The sequence below is a fragment of the Encephalitozoon cuniculi genome, chromosome III (assembly GCF_000091225.2).
Source record: "Encephalitozoon cuniculi GB-M1 chromosome III, complete sequence".
NCBI lineage: Eukaryota > Fungi > Microsporidia > Unikaryonidae > Encephalitozoon > Encephalitozoon cuniculi.
This window is the reverse complement of record NC_003230.1, coordinates 1-14,569: the sequence shown is the minus strand read 5'-3', so window position 1 is coordinate 14,569 and position 14,569 is coordinate 1. Positions and strand designations below refer to the sequence as shown.

General features: G+C 47.0%; 11 protein-coding genes across 11 annotated transcripts; 3 read left to right on the top strand and 8 right to left on the bottom strand.

Annotated features, from left to right (window-relative positions):
• Positions 1-171: 171 nt before the first annotated feature.
• On the bottom strand, positions 172-975 carry ECU03_0110 (uncharacterized protein; the record flags this gene model as incomplete). Its single annotated transcript, NM_001040887.1, has 1 exon — positions 172-975. The coding sequence occupies one exon, from the start codon at positions 973-975 to the stop codon at positions 172-174; it is 804 nt and encodes a 267-aa protein (NP_597523.1).
• A 628-nt stretch (positions 976-1,603) lies between these two features.
• Positions 1,604-3,169, bottom strand: ECU03_0100 (uncharacterized protein; the record flags this gene model as incomplete). Its single annotated transcript, NM_001040886.1, has 1 exon — positions 1,604-3,169. One exon carries the CDS (start codon positions 3,167-3,169, stop codon positions 1,604-1,606), a length of 1,566 nt encoding a protein of 521 aa, NP_597522.1.
• Positions 3,170-4,149: 980 nt separating this feature from the next.
• ECU03_0090 (uncharacterized protein) lies at positions 4,150-5,994 on the top strand (the record flags this gene model as incomplete). The annotated part of the gene is made up of 1 exon (NM_001040885.2): positions 4,150-5,994. The coding sequence occupies one exon, from the start codon at positions 4,150-4,152 to the stop codon at positions 5,992-5,994; it is 1,845 nt and encodes a 614-aa protein (NP_597521.2).
• A 186-nt stretch (positions 5,995-6,180) lies between these two features.
• Positions 6,181-6,489, bottom strand: ECU03_0080 (uncharacterized protein; the record flags this gene model as incomplete). Its single annotated transcript, NM_001040884.2, has 1 exon — positions 6,181-6,489. One exon carries the CDS (start codon positions 6,487-6,489, stop codon positions 6,181-6,183), a length of 309 nt encoding a protein of 102 aa, NP_597520.2.
• A 127-nt stretch (positions 6,490-6,616) lies between these two features.
• Positions 6,617-6,928, top strand: ECU03_0070 (uncharacterized protein; the record flags this gene model as incomplete). Its single annotated transcript, NM_001040883.1, has 1 exon — positions 6,617-6,928. One exon carries the CDS (start codon positions 6,617-6,619, stop codon positions 6,926-6,928), a length of 312 nt encoding a protein of 103 aa, NP_597519.1.
• Positions 6,929-7,416: 488 nt separating this feature from the next.
• On the bottom strand, positions 7,417-7,788 carry ECU03_0060 (uncharacterized protein; the record flags this gene model as incomplete). Its single annotated transcript, NM_001040882.1, has 1 exon — positions 7,417-7,788. The coding sequence occupies one exon, from the start codon at positions 7,786-7,788 to the stop codon at positions 7,417-7,419; it is 372 nt and encodes a 123-aa protein (NP_597518.1).
• Positions 7,789-7,904: 116 nt separating this feature from the next.
• ECU03_0050 (uncharacterized protein) lies at positions 7,905-9,170 on the bottom strand (the record flags this gene model as incomplete). Its single annotated transcript, NM_001040881.1, has 1 exon — positions 7,905-9,170. One exon carries the CDS (start codon positions 9,168-9,170, stop codon positions 7,905-7,907), a length of 1,266 nt encoding a protein of 421 aa, NP_597517.1.
• Positions 9,171-9,594: 424 nt separating this feature from the next.
• On the bottom strand, positions 9,595-10,401 carry ECU03_0040 (uncharacterized protein; the record flags this gene model as incomplete). Its single annotated transcript, NM_001040880.1, has 1 exon — positions 9,595-10,401. One exon carries the CDS (start codon positions 10,399-10,401, stop codon positions 9,595-9,597), a length of 807 nt encoding a protein of 268 aa, NP_597516.1.
• Positions 10,402-10,991: 590 nt separating this feature from the next.
• ECU03_0030 (uncharacterized protein) lies at positions 10,992-11,348 on the top strand (the record flags this gene model as incomplete). Its single annotated transcript, NM_001040879.1, has 1 exon — positions 10,992-11,348. The coding sequence occupies one exon, from the start codon at positions 10,992-10,994 to the stop codon at positions 11,346-11,348; it is 357 nt and encodes a 118-aa protein (NP_597515.1).
• A 1,201-nt stretch (positions 11,349-12,549) lies between these two features.
• Positions 12,550-13,359, bottom strand: ECU03_0020 (uncharacterized protein; the record flags this gene model as incomplete). The annotated part of the gene is made up of 1 exon (NM_001040878.1): positions 12,550-13,359. One exon carries the CDS (start codon positions 13,357-13,359, stop codon positions 12,550-12,552), a length of 810 nt encoding a protein of 269 aa, NP_597514.1.
• On the bottom strand, positions 13,190-14,020 carry ECU03_0010 (uncharacterized protein; the record flags this gene model as incomplete). The annotated part of the gene is made up of 1 exon (NM_001040877.1): positions 13,190-14,020. The coding sequence occupies one exon, from the start codon at positions 14,018-14,020 to the stop codon at positions 13,190-13,192; it is 831 nt and encodes a 276-aa protein (NP_597513.1).
• Positions 14,021-14,569: the final 549 nt, after the last annotated feature.

Below are 14,569 nucleotides of genomic sequence, written 5' to 3'. Positions count from 1 at the left end.
GGGAATCCCTGCTTTTTAATTTTCAGTAGCTCCCGAATTCTTTTTGTCGAGATTGTACAATCAATGGGGATAAGTATATTCAATTAATGGTATAATATTGTTCTGTCTGATTTATGCTGTTAGGTGTCGGTAGCAGGGATTTAATTGGTTCTTAATCAACTCTGGTGATTCCTAGTCAGAATTGGCAAAACAGTTGAAATGTTGGCTAAAGACGGCTATAGGCCCACATACTGTGAGTAAATAGCCAGGTATGCTAGAGATTACTATGAAGACAAAGATCCCTTTCCTCCATAAGGAAGATGAGGAGCTCTGCTTGGATGGGAAGAACGTTTCCTTGAGTGACCTCAGTAGAATGAGTATGAAAGAGGCAAAGGCAAAAATAAAGGGGAAAGGACAGCAGACGTTTCTGTTTCTAAAGAGAACCGTTAACGTTATGCCGATTATATAAGATGACAGTATGATTAAGTCAATAAGGGCGGTGATGGCGGTATCTGTGAACTGGATTTGTCCTGTTGTAGGATTACAGGAAGTAGATAGTAGATAGGTGGGCGATATAATGAGGAAAGGGAGAGTGATTGCATGAAAAAGTAAATCGTCGTCGCCTTGCCATTTTTCAACGGTAAATGCAATGATCGAAAGGGCAGAGATGATACCGAATGTTAGAAAAAGGAAGTCGAGAGAGTAGTAGGGCATCTTGGATAATAGGCCTCTTGGTCTATGGTGTGAGGCCCACATGCCATGAAACAGAAGAAGATGTTGTACTGCAGAGTATAAGAAGGGAAATAGTACTATGATTAATTTGGAAAGAGGGCTGTTGTTATCAACGGTTTCTTTCAGGACAAAGCTGATAACAACAGGAAATAGAATGCATATGAGTGGACTGAAGTTGTTAGTGGCCGCTACCCACCATGACTGATTCTTGGTGTAACATCGCTTGTCAGTTGTATATAGTTCTGGAATATTATTAATATTCATATGGAATAAAGAAAAGTAGATTATTTAAAAGATGTAGTGAGTGTGAAATAAGAAAGGGGTTTAGATGGCGAGGCGGTTTTCAGCAAGAATGGCTTTTAAAACATTTAGATAATCAGTTAGTTATTTGTTAAGATCTTTCGGGCCATTCTTCTTTTCGTTGAGAGGTCGAAATAATAAGCAAGGGAGTTTACAGAAACATATGCACTGAATGAACAGATACGTGTAGTGAGGATGAATATGGTAAGGGTAAAGACAGCTGCTCTCCACAGCGCAGTAGACGAGGAGCTCTGCCGTGACAGGGGATTTCTTCAGGCAGTCTTGTTAGAACATGAATGAAAGTGGTAGGTGCAAAGTAAGAATAACGCCTAACTTCTTCTGAGAAAAGCAATAGTGGGAGATCCATTGTATAGAACGAAGTATGACTAAGTCAGTAAGAATGTTAATGCCAGTGTCTGTGAATAAAGTTGTAGTGGGATCGCAGGAAGCTGACATTAGGCAAGTAGCGCTGTAAAGAAAAAGGGGAAGTGCTGGAGTGAAGGAACGGATTGTCAGAATCTCATTCATCAGTAGTAAACACGATAGCCGAAGGATATTGATAGTATTGTAAAAAGTGCTTCAAAATAGTTGTTTAGTTAAGTATGACATTCTTGAACAGCCTCTTCAACTCAGCCGTCTTTTCGTTGTCGACGGTCCTTGCGTACAACCTTAGTTGTATAGATCCCCAGTAAAATGGAATGTCATCAGCCTCATAGGCAGCTGCAAGGCTATCTGCATTTTCAATAGGCTTGAACAGGGGAGTGCACCCAGGCGTGGAGAAGTATTTGTCGAGATGCGGCTTGTGGGAGTAGAAGGATTCAGGGTTAGGAATGGGGTCATGGAACAGAACCTTAGCCAGTATGTTCTTTGTTCCATTGCCCTTGAGTATGTGAGCAAAGTTGAAGGCTACGAGGACATAGTCGTCGTTGGTAATTTCACATTGGGTTTTTCCCAGTGCCTCGGAAAAGGTGTGCTTGATATCGGCTATCGATCTGCGTAGATTTGTGAGGTCGTGGTTGGGAGACGTCTCAGGGGGGTAAGGATAATCACGGTATCCGATAAACTCGTAAGAGTCTCTGGCGTTAAATCTGTCCAGAAGGTGCTGGATGTCCACATGGCTTCCCTTGTCCCATAATCTGGCAATAAACATGTCGTCCAGAATAGAGAAACTGTTGATGTCCTGAAGATAACGGGTCAGATTGGCATGTGACAGCAGGCGTGTAAGGATGTCTTGTAAGACAAGGTCAAGGCCTCCGGCCTGAGGGTTGTAGTAGAGGTAGCGGTAGTTGAGGTAGACACAATGAGAAAAGACAACCAAGCTCTCTGCACAACGTATGGAGTAGACAATGCGATCGTGCTCAATACGGCTGCCTAACATTATCCCAGTAACTGCCTGTGAGACAAGATTAGCATATCCTGGCCTACAACACAAGTAAGAGTCTCGCCTCATGTAATCAAACTTGTCTGTGTCCAAACTGGCCTCTGCATCCCCGTTTACAATGGTGAATATGACATACTTATTGAAGTCAGGTGACGAGGCATACTTCTTGGCATGATCATCACGGGAAAGACCCTGGATCATGTCGCAGACAGCATCAGCAAAGTCGTGAGGTAAGTTGTACTTCCGGACCAGGTCGTTGGTTTGGAGAAGACACCTAGCTATACGGAGGGACTGCATTTCATGAGACCACGGCTTGGCAGAATCTTTTTTTTCGTCGTCGTGATAGATTTCAGGATTGCTGTGCACCATACCAGTGACGGTATATTCAAAGAGATGGCTATACGGACCATGCCCAATGTCGTGAAGTAAACTAGCCACCTGAATAGCATGGGACTGGACAGGAGTGATGCAGCTCTCAGAACAGGAGTTCTTGTTGAGAATGTTCACATAGATTGATGACATCGTCCGTGTTCCTCTACAATGTGCACCTCTGGTGATATTGGCATGGGTAAATAGCAAGTTCCTTAGTCCCAGCTGTGCAACTCTGTCCAATCTTCGGAATAGGTCTGTGGACATGAGATCAATGATGAGCGGGGTGGGAGGGTCTTGCATCTCCTTGTGGAAGTCCTCGTAAAGAATGTCTCTCATGTCAGGGATTTCCCTCGAGACAGAGAGCGGCAGGAATAGAAGTATGAGATAAAGATATGCAGGTTTCATCCGATTAAGGGCGGACTCTTTAGGGTTTTAGTATGTAGCAGGAGATTTCTCCGATATCGGCCAATAGGTTATAGCACACAGACCTTAATGACCGAAAATGTTGCAGTTTATAGAATGGATAGCTAATGAAAATGGTCTGTAGTATATGTTGTAAAGCTGGTAGTAAGGCGCTAGATTAGTTATTTGTTGGACTGTCAGCTATACTGCAAGCGACCACTCTCCATGCCGTAATGGACAAAAACCTCTTTCTGGATGGAAAGTACTCTTTCATGAGCGACCTTGTCAGGATGAGAATAAAGTAGATCAGGACAAAGGAGGTACAGTACTCAGATTTTTCAAGTAAAAGTCTTCTGGACATTACAGGGTATAAATTACTAGGTCTACAGAGATACTGATATTATCAGTATCGGTAAATAGAGTTGATCCTCAGTAAAGTTGCAAAAGGCAGGGGAGCAGGCAGGTGGGAAGTGTAAGTATGAGAGGGTGGACGGTGGAAAGTAAATAGGATGGTTGAAAGAATGGAGGAGGTGATGGTGAGCATAATGAGCCAGATACTGATAAAAAAGTAGCACATACGATGATGAACGGTAACTCGTAGTTTTCCCTCCAATTATCGTAGAGTAGGAGGAAAAAGCACCGTGGCGAATCTGAAAAAAGGTCTGATTGAAGTCTTTCTTTGTGAAGATGAAATGCGTAAGCATTGGTAATACGATGGACATGGCAGGGCCAAGGCTAAACGATTGCCCTCCATTGTTTCTGAATTGCTTAGATGCTGTTCTAGTGTTGTTCGTGGTTCCATCCTGTCGTGCAATGCTTATAGTGTTCATAGTGTGACAAAGAAGGAGTGTGGCTTATGTTTTCCAGATTAGGTATTTACTAAACTTCGATATTCCTTTGTCGATGAGATAAGTGGAGGAGAGCAAAAGGAGTAACGCTTTAGGGATACCAGGAATTCGATGGGTGAATGTCCCTTTCAAACAATGAGGATGTGGCTAGTGTCTGCAATTGCTCTGGTCGATATATTATGCACTTCGAAAATAGAGGAACTAGTAGAAAATATGGGGAAAAAGATCGAAGAGGCTTTGCCTCACGAGTTTGATAGTGCAGAAAAAGAGGCACTAAAAAAGCATCTTAAGGAAACTGCTGGTTTAGGCACAAGACTAATGGTTCCGTGCATTTTTCATGAAGATAGAGTTGTTGCATCACCAACTACAAGATATCAAGATATAGATGAAGAGGAAAAAGGATATGTCGAAAAAGTTATTGCACTACTTCCAAGGCTACTATGGCGTTCTGTAGCATATATATATGTATTCGGAAATGATAGTTGGGTGGTAAATTTGATGGAAGAAGTCTTTGAAACAGCGCCTTTTAAGAAATCTGATGCTGTTGCTCTGTACAAGAGGGCCCGAGGAAGGTTAGGAATACGGCTTATAGATCTGGTAAACAGGACATTTCGGCATAATATCGGCATGCTGAATAGATTTGGGCAGCGGCTTGCCCAGGAAGCAGAGGCAAAGATTCAAGAGATATCAAGCTCTCTATCTGATGAGGAGAAGAGGAAAGAAGAGAAGATGCTTCAGATAATCAAGGAGTATGGAGAAAGCTTGTGTACCAAGGAAAAGCAAGAGGAGATAATCAGGGCACAGGAGATAATGTGTGATGCATGCGCATGTATTTGGGAAAGAGATTCTAACAGAGAGAGTTTTGTTATGGAGACATATTCGAGGCATCTGTACTTAAGAATGATAGGATCTTCTATGGATGTAGAAGAGCCACTACTCAGCTATATAGACCACAGGGGGTTGATAGATGCATATGAAAAATATAAAAGTATAGACATTGTAGCAGAGCTAATCAAGCAAGTGTTTACAGAACGTGGATGTATTTCTGATGAAAGTGTTAACGACGCTGTATGCGGGGTTAGGGAGAGGGAAGAGGCAGAAAAGATGAGAGGGGAGGAGGAAAGAAGGAAAAAAGAGGAGGAAAGCCTTAGGAATACTTTGGAGCTGCTTCGGATGGAGGAGAAGGAGAAGAGCAAAAGCAGAGGGAAGAAGAAGAAAGGAGGCAAGAAAGGGTCTGGCGAAGTCACGGCGAAGATGGAAGAGGAGAAGAAAGATTCTGAAGAGGTTGAGGAGAGTGCAGAAGCAGAAGTTTCCTTGGAAGAGATGGCAGTTGGAGGAGCCCGAAGTAAGGAGAGGAGTTCGAAAAAAAAGAGTAGAAGCAAAGGACATCGTTACAAGGTGCACAAGAGGGTTCTCCGGTGGACGAAGAGTGCCGAGAGGATCAAGGCAGAGTTGGATGAGGGAAGTGAGGAGAAGTGGAGAAATAAATCGATTGAGGAGATTGAGGAGCAGAAGAAGGTACATGATATAATAGAGGTTTGCGTGCTTCTCAGGAGCTTGGATGCCAACAGGTTTTTTGTAAGCACAAATAGATATATGAAGGACGGGACCGAGAGATGGAAGATGGTGGGGGTTGGGATATTTGAGGAGGGTGGAGAGAAGAAAGTGGGGAAGGTGGAGGTTGGGCTTTATAGGGACAAGGGAGAAGGGAGTGTGATCTACCACCTGATGTTCAAGGCCATGGACACTGAGAAGGCGGGAAAGGGCGCAAGGTCCTCGTTTGGGAAGGGAGACGATGTGGAAGGGCTAGAAGAGGGGGCAGGAGAGCTCTCTGACATGTCTGGGTTTGAGTATCCAAAGGGTGTCCGATCTGAAATAGTGAAGGGCGGAGATGCCTTTAAGATAGTGTATCGGAATCCCAAGGACACCAGCGAGGTTCTCCGGAGTCTTACTGTTCTACAGAAGGCGGAGGTTCTGTGATGGGATGTCTATAGATTATGAATAAATAGGGTAAAGGCTTATTACCTGGATGCTGTCTCGAGTTATCTTCTGGATAGGGTGATTGAATGAATGAGTGGTTGTGTGGGTAAGTCTCCATGCTTCGGCAGGCCCGGGCCCCTTTCGTGTGTATACGGGGAACAAGGTATCTCTCCTTGGACGGCTTTATCAGAAGGAGGGTAGGAGAGGCAATCGCGAAATGGGGATAGTACTCGAATCTTTAATCATCGGGATTAGACCCATTATGGGGCACGCTAGTGCTAGTAGAAAAGCGGGGATGTGGTGCTGCCTGGACGCAGAAAGCACGGAGAAAATGGGCTGCAGATCCAGATAAGGAGGGGAGAGTTGTGAGCAGAAGGCTGTAGCCCCATTATTCAAATTGTCAGGGGTAAATATGATGATCAAGAAGATGGAGGATATGATTGCAGAGTGAGGATAGCGGTAGGGTCTTCTGCGCACAGATACTAAATTCGCCATGGGGTGTACTAATATCAGTATGTCAATGAGGATGTTGATACCGGTGTCTGTGAACCCGATCTGTCCTGGAACAAGGCAGCAGGAGGTGGAGAGGAGATAGGTGGGAGGGAAAAGAAGAGAGGGGAAAATGATAGAAAGGGAAAGGGAGACAGTATTATATTTCCAGTTATGGATGGCAAATGCAATGACTGAGAGAATGGAGATGACAGCGAATGTGATGAAGAGAGCACTGGAGAAGTATCGGAGTATTTTGTGTATGGCGCCCTCTGGTTTGGTGCTCTCTTTCCAACTGGCACGGAACAGGAGAACCATTGGGAATGCAATTGACATGAACACTGCAAGATCTCTGGGTATTGTACCCCCTCCCATAATAGAGCTGGTTCTCGGTGTGTTGCTCTGCTGTGTGTGTGGTGTTCATGCGGGTAAAGGAGAAGTGTGAATAAAATGGATATATTGATAGAATAGACGAATCGGAGATGTGACCGAGCAAGGGAAAGGGTGCCGAGAAGATTGTGAGGTCTGTGTCCTGGGCGTTAGATAAGACGTAATAGCACGGATGCTGTTGGAGAACCTGGAGAAGGATTAATATGAGAATTGACCGTGGGCGTTATCCATTCACAGCTACATGCTTTCAATGACTCTGCATTTCCGCACATCCTCACTCATCGTTGTAGTCCGGGTCTTGCCCATCCTGCAATGGACCATGCTTGGGTGCAATCCACTGCCACCAGTACTTCTGGGACTCTTCCTCCCTCCTCCCACAGTAGAAAATCAGGCCCGTTCGATGAAACAGAACACCCATCGATCGGAGAGGAACTCCGTGCAAGGACTCCTACCCAGCACACGGCCAGATGCTCAACAGAGGATATTCACATGGCTTTAATCGAGTAAGTAGTCAGGCCTCGGGGAGTCATGTGTCCAGTCCCGCTATGAGGCAGCAGTACCAGTCATATCGTCGGTGCCTCTCCTGCACGTCATGAAGTAGTCCCGGCTTGATACCCACGATGCAAAGGTGGTGACCGCCACACTCATCACAAACAGGCAGTTCATCACAACAGCCCCACTCCCACTTGCGGATGCCTTTTCTCCATCAGCTTCGTCCATGTACGACACAAGAAGCAGAAGAGCAATAAGCACAGTAAGCCCAATGCATACCATGCCACACCGCCCATATGTGTCGAGCAGGGGGTGCTTGGAAGGCTCGGCAAAGCATGCCACTGCCAATAGCACATGCCCGGCACAGAACACACACATCTGCTTCCAGCTCATCCCACACTGGATGAGACGCTGTCCACACATCGAGGCAATACTAACTCCAGCTACCGTCAGGCTGTACACACCACTCTCGATAGAGCCAGCATTCAGAAGCTCAACTGCCACAGGAGCCAGACATCCAAGCACACTCCATACATTCCTCAACACATCACTTGTCCCATCCTCATGCCAGTTCCACCCCCCCCCCACAGTACCCACATCTGGTGCATGATGGTCCCGGCCACAGCTAGTGAGTACAGTGCTGTGTTCCATCTTGTCTTCACCCTGCTGTTTTTATCCTCGGCAAGGTGAAGAAAACTATGGATGGCCAGAATGGCAATGAACATAAAGCATAGGAGTTCACATAGTTTCATCGGGGGAGAGGAGGGAAGGACCCTTTCGAGATCGGAGATCCTTTCCTTCAGGTCAGACAAGCCTTTTTCTGCTTCCCTCAACATTCCGTTTAGTTCACTGAATGCATCAGAAAAAGACTTTCCATTGCTTTCAACATCATCAATGACTCGGGTACATGATGTTCTGAGAGCCTTGAGCTTTTGAGAAAGGGAGTCAAAGGCCGTCCTGACATCCCGAAGAATCCTCTGTAGTCGCGCTCTCCAGGATTTAGGAACCTTGGAGATCACCTTTTCTAGACACTCCAGCTCATTCTTTATTGTCCTGGAAAGAGAAGCCTCATCAATGTCGTGCTGGAAGTATTTTTGAAAGATGTAGAGGGCTGCTTCATTTATATCTCGAGGATAACTGTAAAAGCTCCAGTTGGCTTCAAAGTTATAATTCCCTTCAATCCCTAAGAGATCGCGAATGACAGACTTCAAAGGGACCTCCACTTCATTCACTTCGTTCATTAGATACTTATAGATATCCAAAGTGGAAGGTCTCTCTTGGACCTTCTCTCCATCCAACTGTTTCTTCAGAACTTTTAAGAAGTCAGACATAGCAGCCTCCAACTTCATCTCATTCACTTTAACCTTCAGGTCTCCACGGACGTGCGGCAACACTTTCCTAAGTGCATCTTTAAACGCTTTGAGTAGCCCTGGATAGTCCTTAAGATACCCGTCAATTGCTCCAAAGTAATAGGGAAACTCGGTGCCGTGTGCTTTTTTACTAAGACTAAGAATTTGACATTTGCGGTTAACAACATCCTCTAAGGCCCTTAGTGCATCCTTGGCTGCATTGACAGCAGTAATTCCTTCGGGGTGTCCTTTTTCCTCCAAGTCCTCGAGGATACTATCAAGTAGGTTTCTGTAGCAGGCAATGGCAGGGTGCATCTTTTCGCATTTTACAATATCACTAATAAGCCAGAATGCACGGACCCATAGTTTTTCCACACTTAGACCTCTAAAGGCTCTTTCATCATAGTCGAGGTCAACTTCGTCAAGTGTTGTTTTAATACGGCTGATCTGTTCCATCGGTGGGTGGATATATCCGATTAATAATCTTTTCAGATGTGGCTAATGATGAATAGGAGTTGTAAGAGTGGACCAATGGTGGGTGACATGGCACAAGGATTTCCAGGCAAGGTATCTATCTAGTGACAGCTATTACAGAGAGTCGGATGAGATAGATTCTGATGGCCAGAATTGATGAGGACAGTCATCGGTCATCAGAGGCTTTGTAGGTTGGAGGATGTGCTTGTGGGACATTGCTTTCTGTGGGAGGATCAACACAGCGGTTCTTTCAGTGTGGCAGGGTTAGCAGTGACATCTGGAGTATATTGTTGTGGATACTAGATTGTTATTGGATGTGTCTAGGGGAGAGAGGTGGAAAGAAAGGTTTCTTGAAGAGTGGAATGGTCTGTGTTGGTATAAGGACATGTCACAGATGAAGAGTTGTTTATTGACCAGGTTTTGATACTGAGGTACTTCTTGCCTTGGTAAGCAGGTCAAAGTGATCACTTAGGATGTCGATAGATACCCACATCATAAATGCGTAGATGAGAGCAGCAAAGATGAGTATAAGGACAAAGACCGCGATTCTCCATGGTGCAGTAGGGGGAGGGCTCTGTTTCTCTGGAGAGAGCTTCTCCCCGAGCAATCGTATCAGGATGAGTATAGAAGATATGATTGCAAAGCAATAACAATACTCGGATTCTTCTAAGATAAGTAATAGACTTCCTACAGAGCATAGTAGTGTCAGGATGTCGATAAGGACGTTGATACCGGTGTCTGTGAATCCAATCTGTCCTGGAACAAGGCGGCAGGAGGTGGAGAGGAGATAGGCAGGTGACATGAAGAGAGGGGGAAGGAAGATAGAAAATAAAATTGGACCACCATCATTTTTCCATTTATTAATGGGGAGTGTAGTGATTGAAAGGATGGAGATGATGGAAAATGCAAGAAGCAGGAGATTGAGGGTGTAGTATAATGTGGTGTGCAGGATGCCCTCTGGTTTGTTATGTGACTTCCAGTTGGTGTGGAGTAGTACGGCATACTGTACTGCTGAGTATGAAAAGGAGAGGAGTATTGTGATGAATCTGAGGAAAAGGCTATCTTCAAAACTGTCTTTGGTGAAGATGAAGTACATGATGGCTGGGAATGCAATTGACACGATTGGAGCAATACCGAGGATCTTCCTCCAGTGTTGCAGGTTCTCGGTGTGTTGCTCTGTTCTGTGCGGCTCTGGAACGTGTGTGGTGTTCATGTGGGTAAAGGAGAAATATGGATGAAATGGATATATTGATATGATTGGGTGTGTGGGGGCGTTAGATTTGTGTTATGGTATGGGATATTTGTGGGGTTGTGCGGAGGCTTGGAGTAGGAGGGTTGGGAGGCAGTGGGGATCTAAGAGCTTTGGGGATGCAGATGGATTGGATGTGGATTCTGTTCCTGGTGGAATGAATTCCTCGTGAGACATATTGTGTGATATTGTGCAGTGCAGGTGATGGATGTGTGTTTGGTCGATGGCCTCCGGGGGAGAAGGATCTTAGTCGGAGGGCGAAGAAGCAGTGCAACGGGTGTGGGAGACAGCGGGCCCTTGAAGATGTGAAGGTTATTGGCATGTACAGTCGTGCTGGTTGGGATATCATGTGTCTCTCGGATGGTGGAGGAGGTGAGAAGCTTGAGGATGGGTTGGGCTGGAGGTTTAGCAGGTCGAAGATAGAGATGTTGAAAGGATCGCTTGAAGAAGGGGCGGGTTTAGAGACTTGGATCTAGCTCCGGTTGTTTTCCACGGGGACAAGGTTGCTGTGCTGCCGGACACTGGCGGCAGGAGATGGATGCAGGAGAAAGGGCATGTGCTTCCCAGTTGGCGGGCTACTCCCATATTTGGCACTTCGGTCGGTAGCATATATATGCGTGTTTGGAGACAGCAGCAGGGCTCCGGATCTGATACGTGAGGCGTTTGAAAGTCCGCATTTCAAGAGGTTTGATGGTGCTGGGACGTACAAGGAGGCCAAAGGGAGATGTGGAATGAGGTTTGCGGACGTGGTGAATGGAGCGTTTGGGCAGATCAGCGATATGGCGGATAAGGTTGGGAAGGGAGAGCCAGAGGTTTGGTGTATTTGGAAGAAGAGAGGAGAGGTGGAGATGCTTCTGAAGGTTAAGGAGTACAGGAAAGGCTATGGATCAGGGAAAAGAAGGAGGAGATAGTTAATAGGCCGCTCGCTGCCGACAAGTATGTGTGACGGGTTTTTTGTCCGGACAGGTAAGTACAGGGGGGGGGGCGGGAGATGGAAGGTGGTGGCTCTTGGGGTACTTTTGGGAGAGGGAAGAAGAGGGAGGGCTTTTCAAGAAGAGGGAGAGCGTGATCTACCACCTTCTGTTCAGGTCCACTGGTCTGAGAAGACAGGAGAGAATGCAAGGCCGTTGATTGTGAAGGGAAATGATGTAGACGAGGTAGGGGAGGATGCAGGGAGCTCCTCGTCTCTGGATGGTTCGGAATCTTGCTGTTCTGAGATTCCTGAGATGCGGTAATATGAAGGGAATGAATAAATATGATAGATGTGTGTTGTTTTGATGGGATGGCTAGGGCGGAGATTTGGTCGAATGGGGGCATTCAGGATTGAGAGCAGCCTCCTGGAGATGGGCCATAGATGATGGCAAGGCAGATAGTGAGGGATGTGTTCTGGGGATGTGGGAGATGGACATACAGTGGCATGAAGGAGCAAGGACGTGGGTCTTGGTCTTCTCTTTTCGACTTCGATTCTAGTTAGTGGTGAATGGAGTCTCGGACTGAGCTGGATTGAAGGTGATAGTTGATGAAGAGCTCTGGGTTGCCTGGAGGGGAGATATATGTTGGGCTTAGCGGGTTGTTGGAATGGGACATAGATTGATGGAGGAGAGGGGATGTGGCTGGCTGTAGAAGAGGTTGAGGATGGGGTATGTGGTTTGCTCGGGGGAAATACGGAGAGAAAGTTCCTTGATGGGATCAGAAATGGGAAAAGTTTTTCGGTGATGGAGACGGGCAGGCTTTGATAGACTAAAGGGATCTGGATTGGATGTCGGAGTCGTGGGTGGTGGGGCTTGGGTGTTGGAGTTTTCAAGGAAGTGCTGTTTGAGGTCGGTTATAGAGTGTATGTGGTAGTGGTATAGCAGAGGATGTTGTTGGGGTGGATGAGGATGATGAGTTGAGACTACGAACTGTTGAGTATCTGGGGGAGGAGAGTGGGGACGATGGAATTACGATGTTGGTAAACGGGGCTGCAGAGTGTGTTTGCGCATATGCCAATCCATGCTCCTCCCTGTGCTTGTGTGGTGATTAGATGAAGAATGGAATGGGCTGTCGCCTGGTTGTTGAAGATTGTCTGTGTTGGTGTGGGGCTGGTAAGGACGTCGGTAGATAGGTAGGGGTTTATTGGTGAGGTTCTGATGGAAGGATACTCTTCATCTTGCCAAGTAGGTGGAAGTGGTCATCCAGGATGTAGATGGCTCCATACCCCAGAAATGTGTAGACAAGGACAGCAAGGATGAGGGTGAGGATAAGAACGGCAGCCCTCGATGATGCAGTAGATGGAGGACTCTGCTTGAATAGACAGTGCTTCTCGCTGAGTAGTTGTAGAAGGACGGAGATGGAGGATATTATTGCAGAGTAAGGATAGTAATTGAATTCCTTGAACACAAGTAGCACATTTACTATACTGCATACTGATATCAGTATGCTGATAACAGTGTCTGTGAGCCGGATCTGTCGTGGGACAAGGAAGTAGGAGCTGGAAAGGAGATAGGCAGGTGGGACGGTAAAAGAGGGGAGGACGATAGGGTAGAAGAATGAGGCAGCATGATCCCATTCATTAAGGGAGAATGGAATGATTGAAAGGATGGAGATGATGGTGAATGCAAGAAGCAGGAGACTGAGTGTGTAGTAGAGTGTGGTGTGCAGGATGGGCTCTGGTTTGTTATGTGACTTCCAGTTGGTGTAGAGTAAGGCATACTGTACTGCTGAGTATGAGAAGGGGAGGAGTAGTGTAATGAACCTGAGGAAAGGACTCTCTTCAAAACTGTCTTCGTCGAAGATGAGGCACATGATGGCTGGGAATGTAATTGAGACGAATGGAGCGATGTCGAGGATTGTTTTCCAGTGTGGCTGGTTCTCGGCGTGCTGCTCTGTTGTGTGTGTGATGTTCATATGGGCAAAGGAGAGGTACGATGAAATGGATTTCATGTGATAGGATTGGGAGATACGGGGGTTGGAGGTAGTAGTAGGTCTTGGCGGTTGATAGGTTATAGGGGCTCGGTGGGATACGGATTGGGATTTGACTTGGGCTGTGACGTCTTTGGAGGGGTGTTTCGGGAATATGGACCATGTTTGGACGTTGGGGGGGCAAGCTGGGGCTGTCTCTGGTGTTTTGACAGAATGATGAAGTGGGGTTTGGGCAAGGGAGGAGATTCGGGGTTGCAGTGGGCCCTGGATGTGGAGGAGGGCAGTGGGAGATGATTGGGGGCTCTGTTTCTGTGTGTTTGGTGTTTGGTTCTGGATTGGCTTCGTGTGTGTGGCATCCTTCTGTGTGGTTCTTCTTCTTCTTCTTTGGGGGAGGCGTGCCTTTGGTTGGGGGCTGGAGGAATGGGTTGCCTGGCTTTGGACGGCTAGTGGCAGCGACTGACGGTGGTTGTTTGAATGTGCCGCAGTTGTTTGTACGGGGCGGTTGGCATCTAAGACGAGCGGACTTGGATCGGAAGTCTGGATGATCTGAAGGCATGGGTGCTAGATGGGATGCAGGGCGTGGCATGGGGGCTGTTGGAGAAGCCAGTGGGGCTGGACCGGCTTCAGATTGGTTGGAGTGCTTTGGCTTGGCAGTCTCGGGGAGTTGGGTGGGCGCGGCCATCGATCGGAGACGTGCAAGGACTGCTGCCCAGCACACGGATGCTCAAGGGGGATGCTAGATGCTCAAGAGGGGATATTCACATGTCTTTAATCGGGCAAGCAGGCAGGCGCTGGGGGACGTGTGTTCAGCCGACTATGAGCAGCAGTGGCAGTCGTATCGCCGGAGCCTCTTGTGCAGTCATGGAGTGGAGTAGTCGCGGGCTGATTGATGGGCATTCGGCAGGGCGGTGGGCACGGTCATCAAATAGCTCGGTGCAGTCTCCGGATCTGGTGCGTGATGGCGCGGCGAGTACGGTGCAGTGTTTGATCCTGTGTTCGCCCTGGTTTCGTCGTTGGTTAGCAAGGTGAAGGAAAGCACGGATGGCAGTGAGCATGGAGCATGGGAGTCCACGCAGTCTTATGAGGGGAGAGGGCCCTTCCGAGATTGGCAGTCCTTTCGTTCGGGCGGACGGGTTCTTCTCTGCTTCGTGCAGCATGCTCTGCTTCGTGCAGCATCCGGCTTAGTTCATCGTTCATCGAATGCAGCAGAAAAGGCCTCGATTCCTTTGAA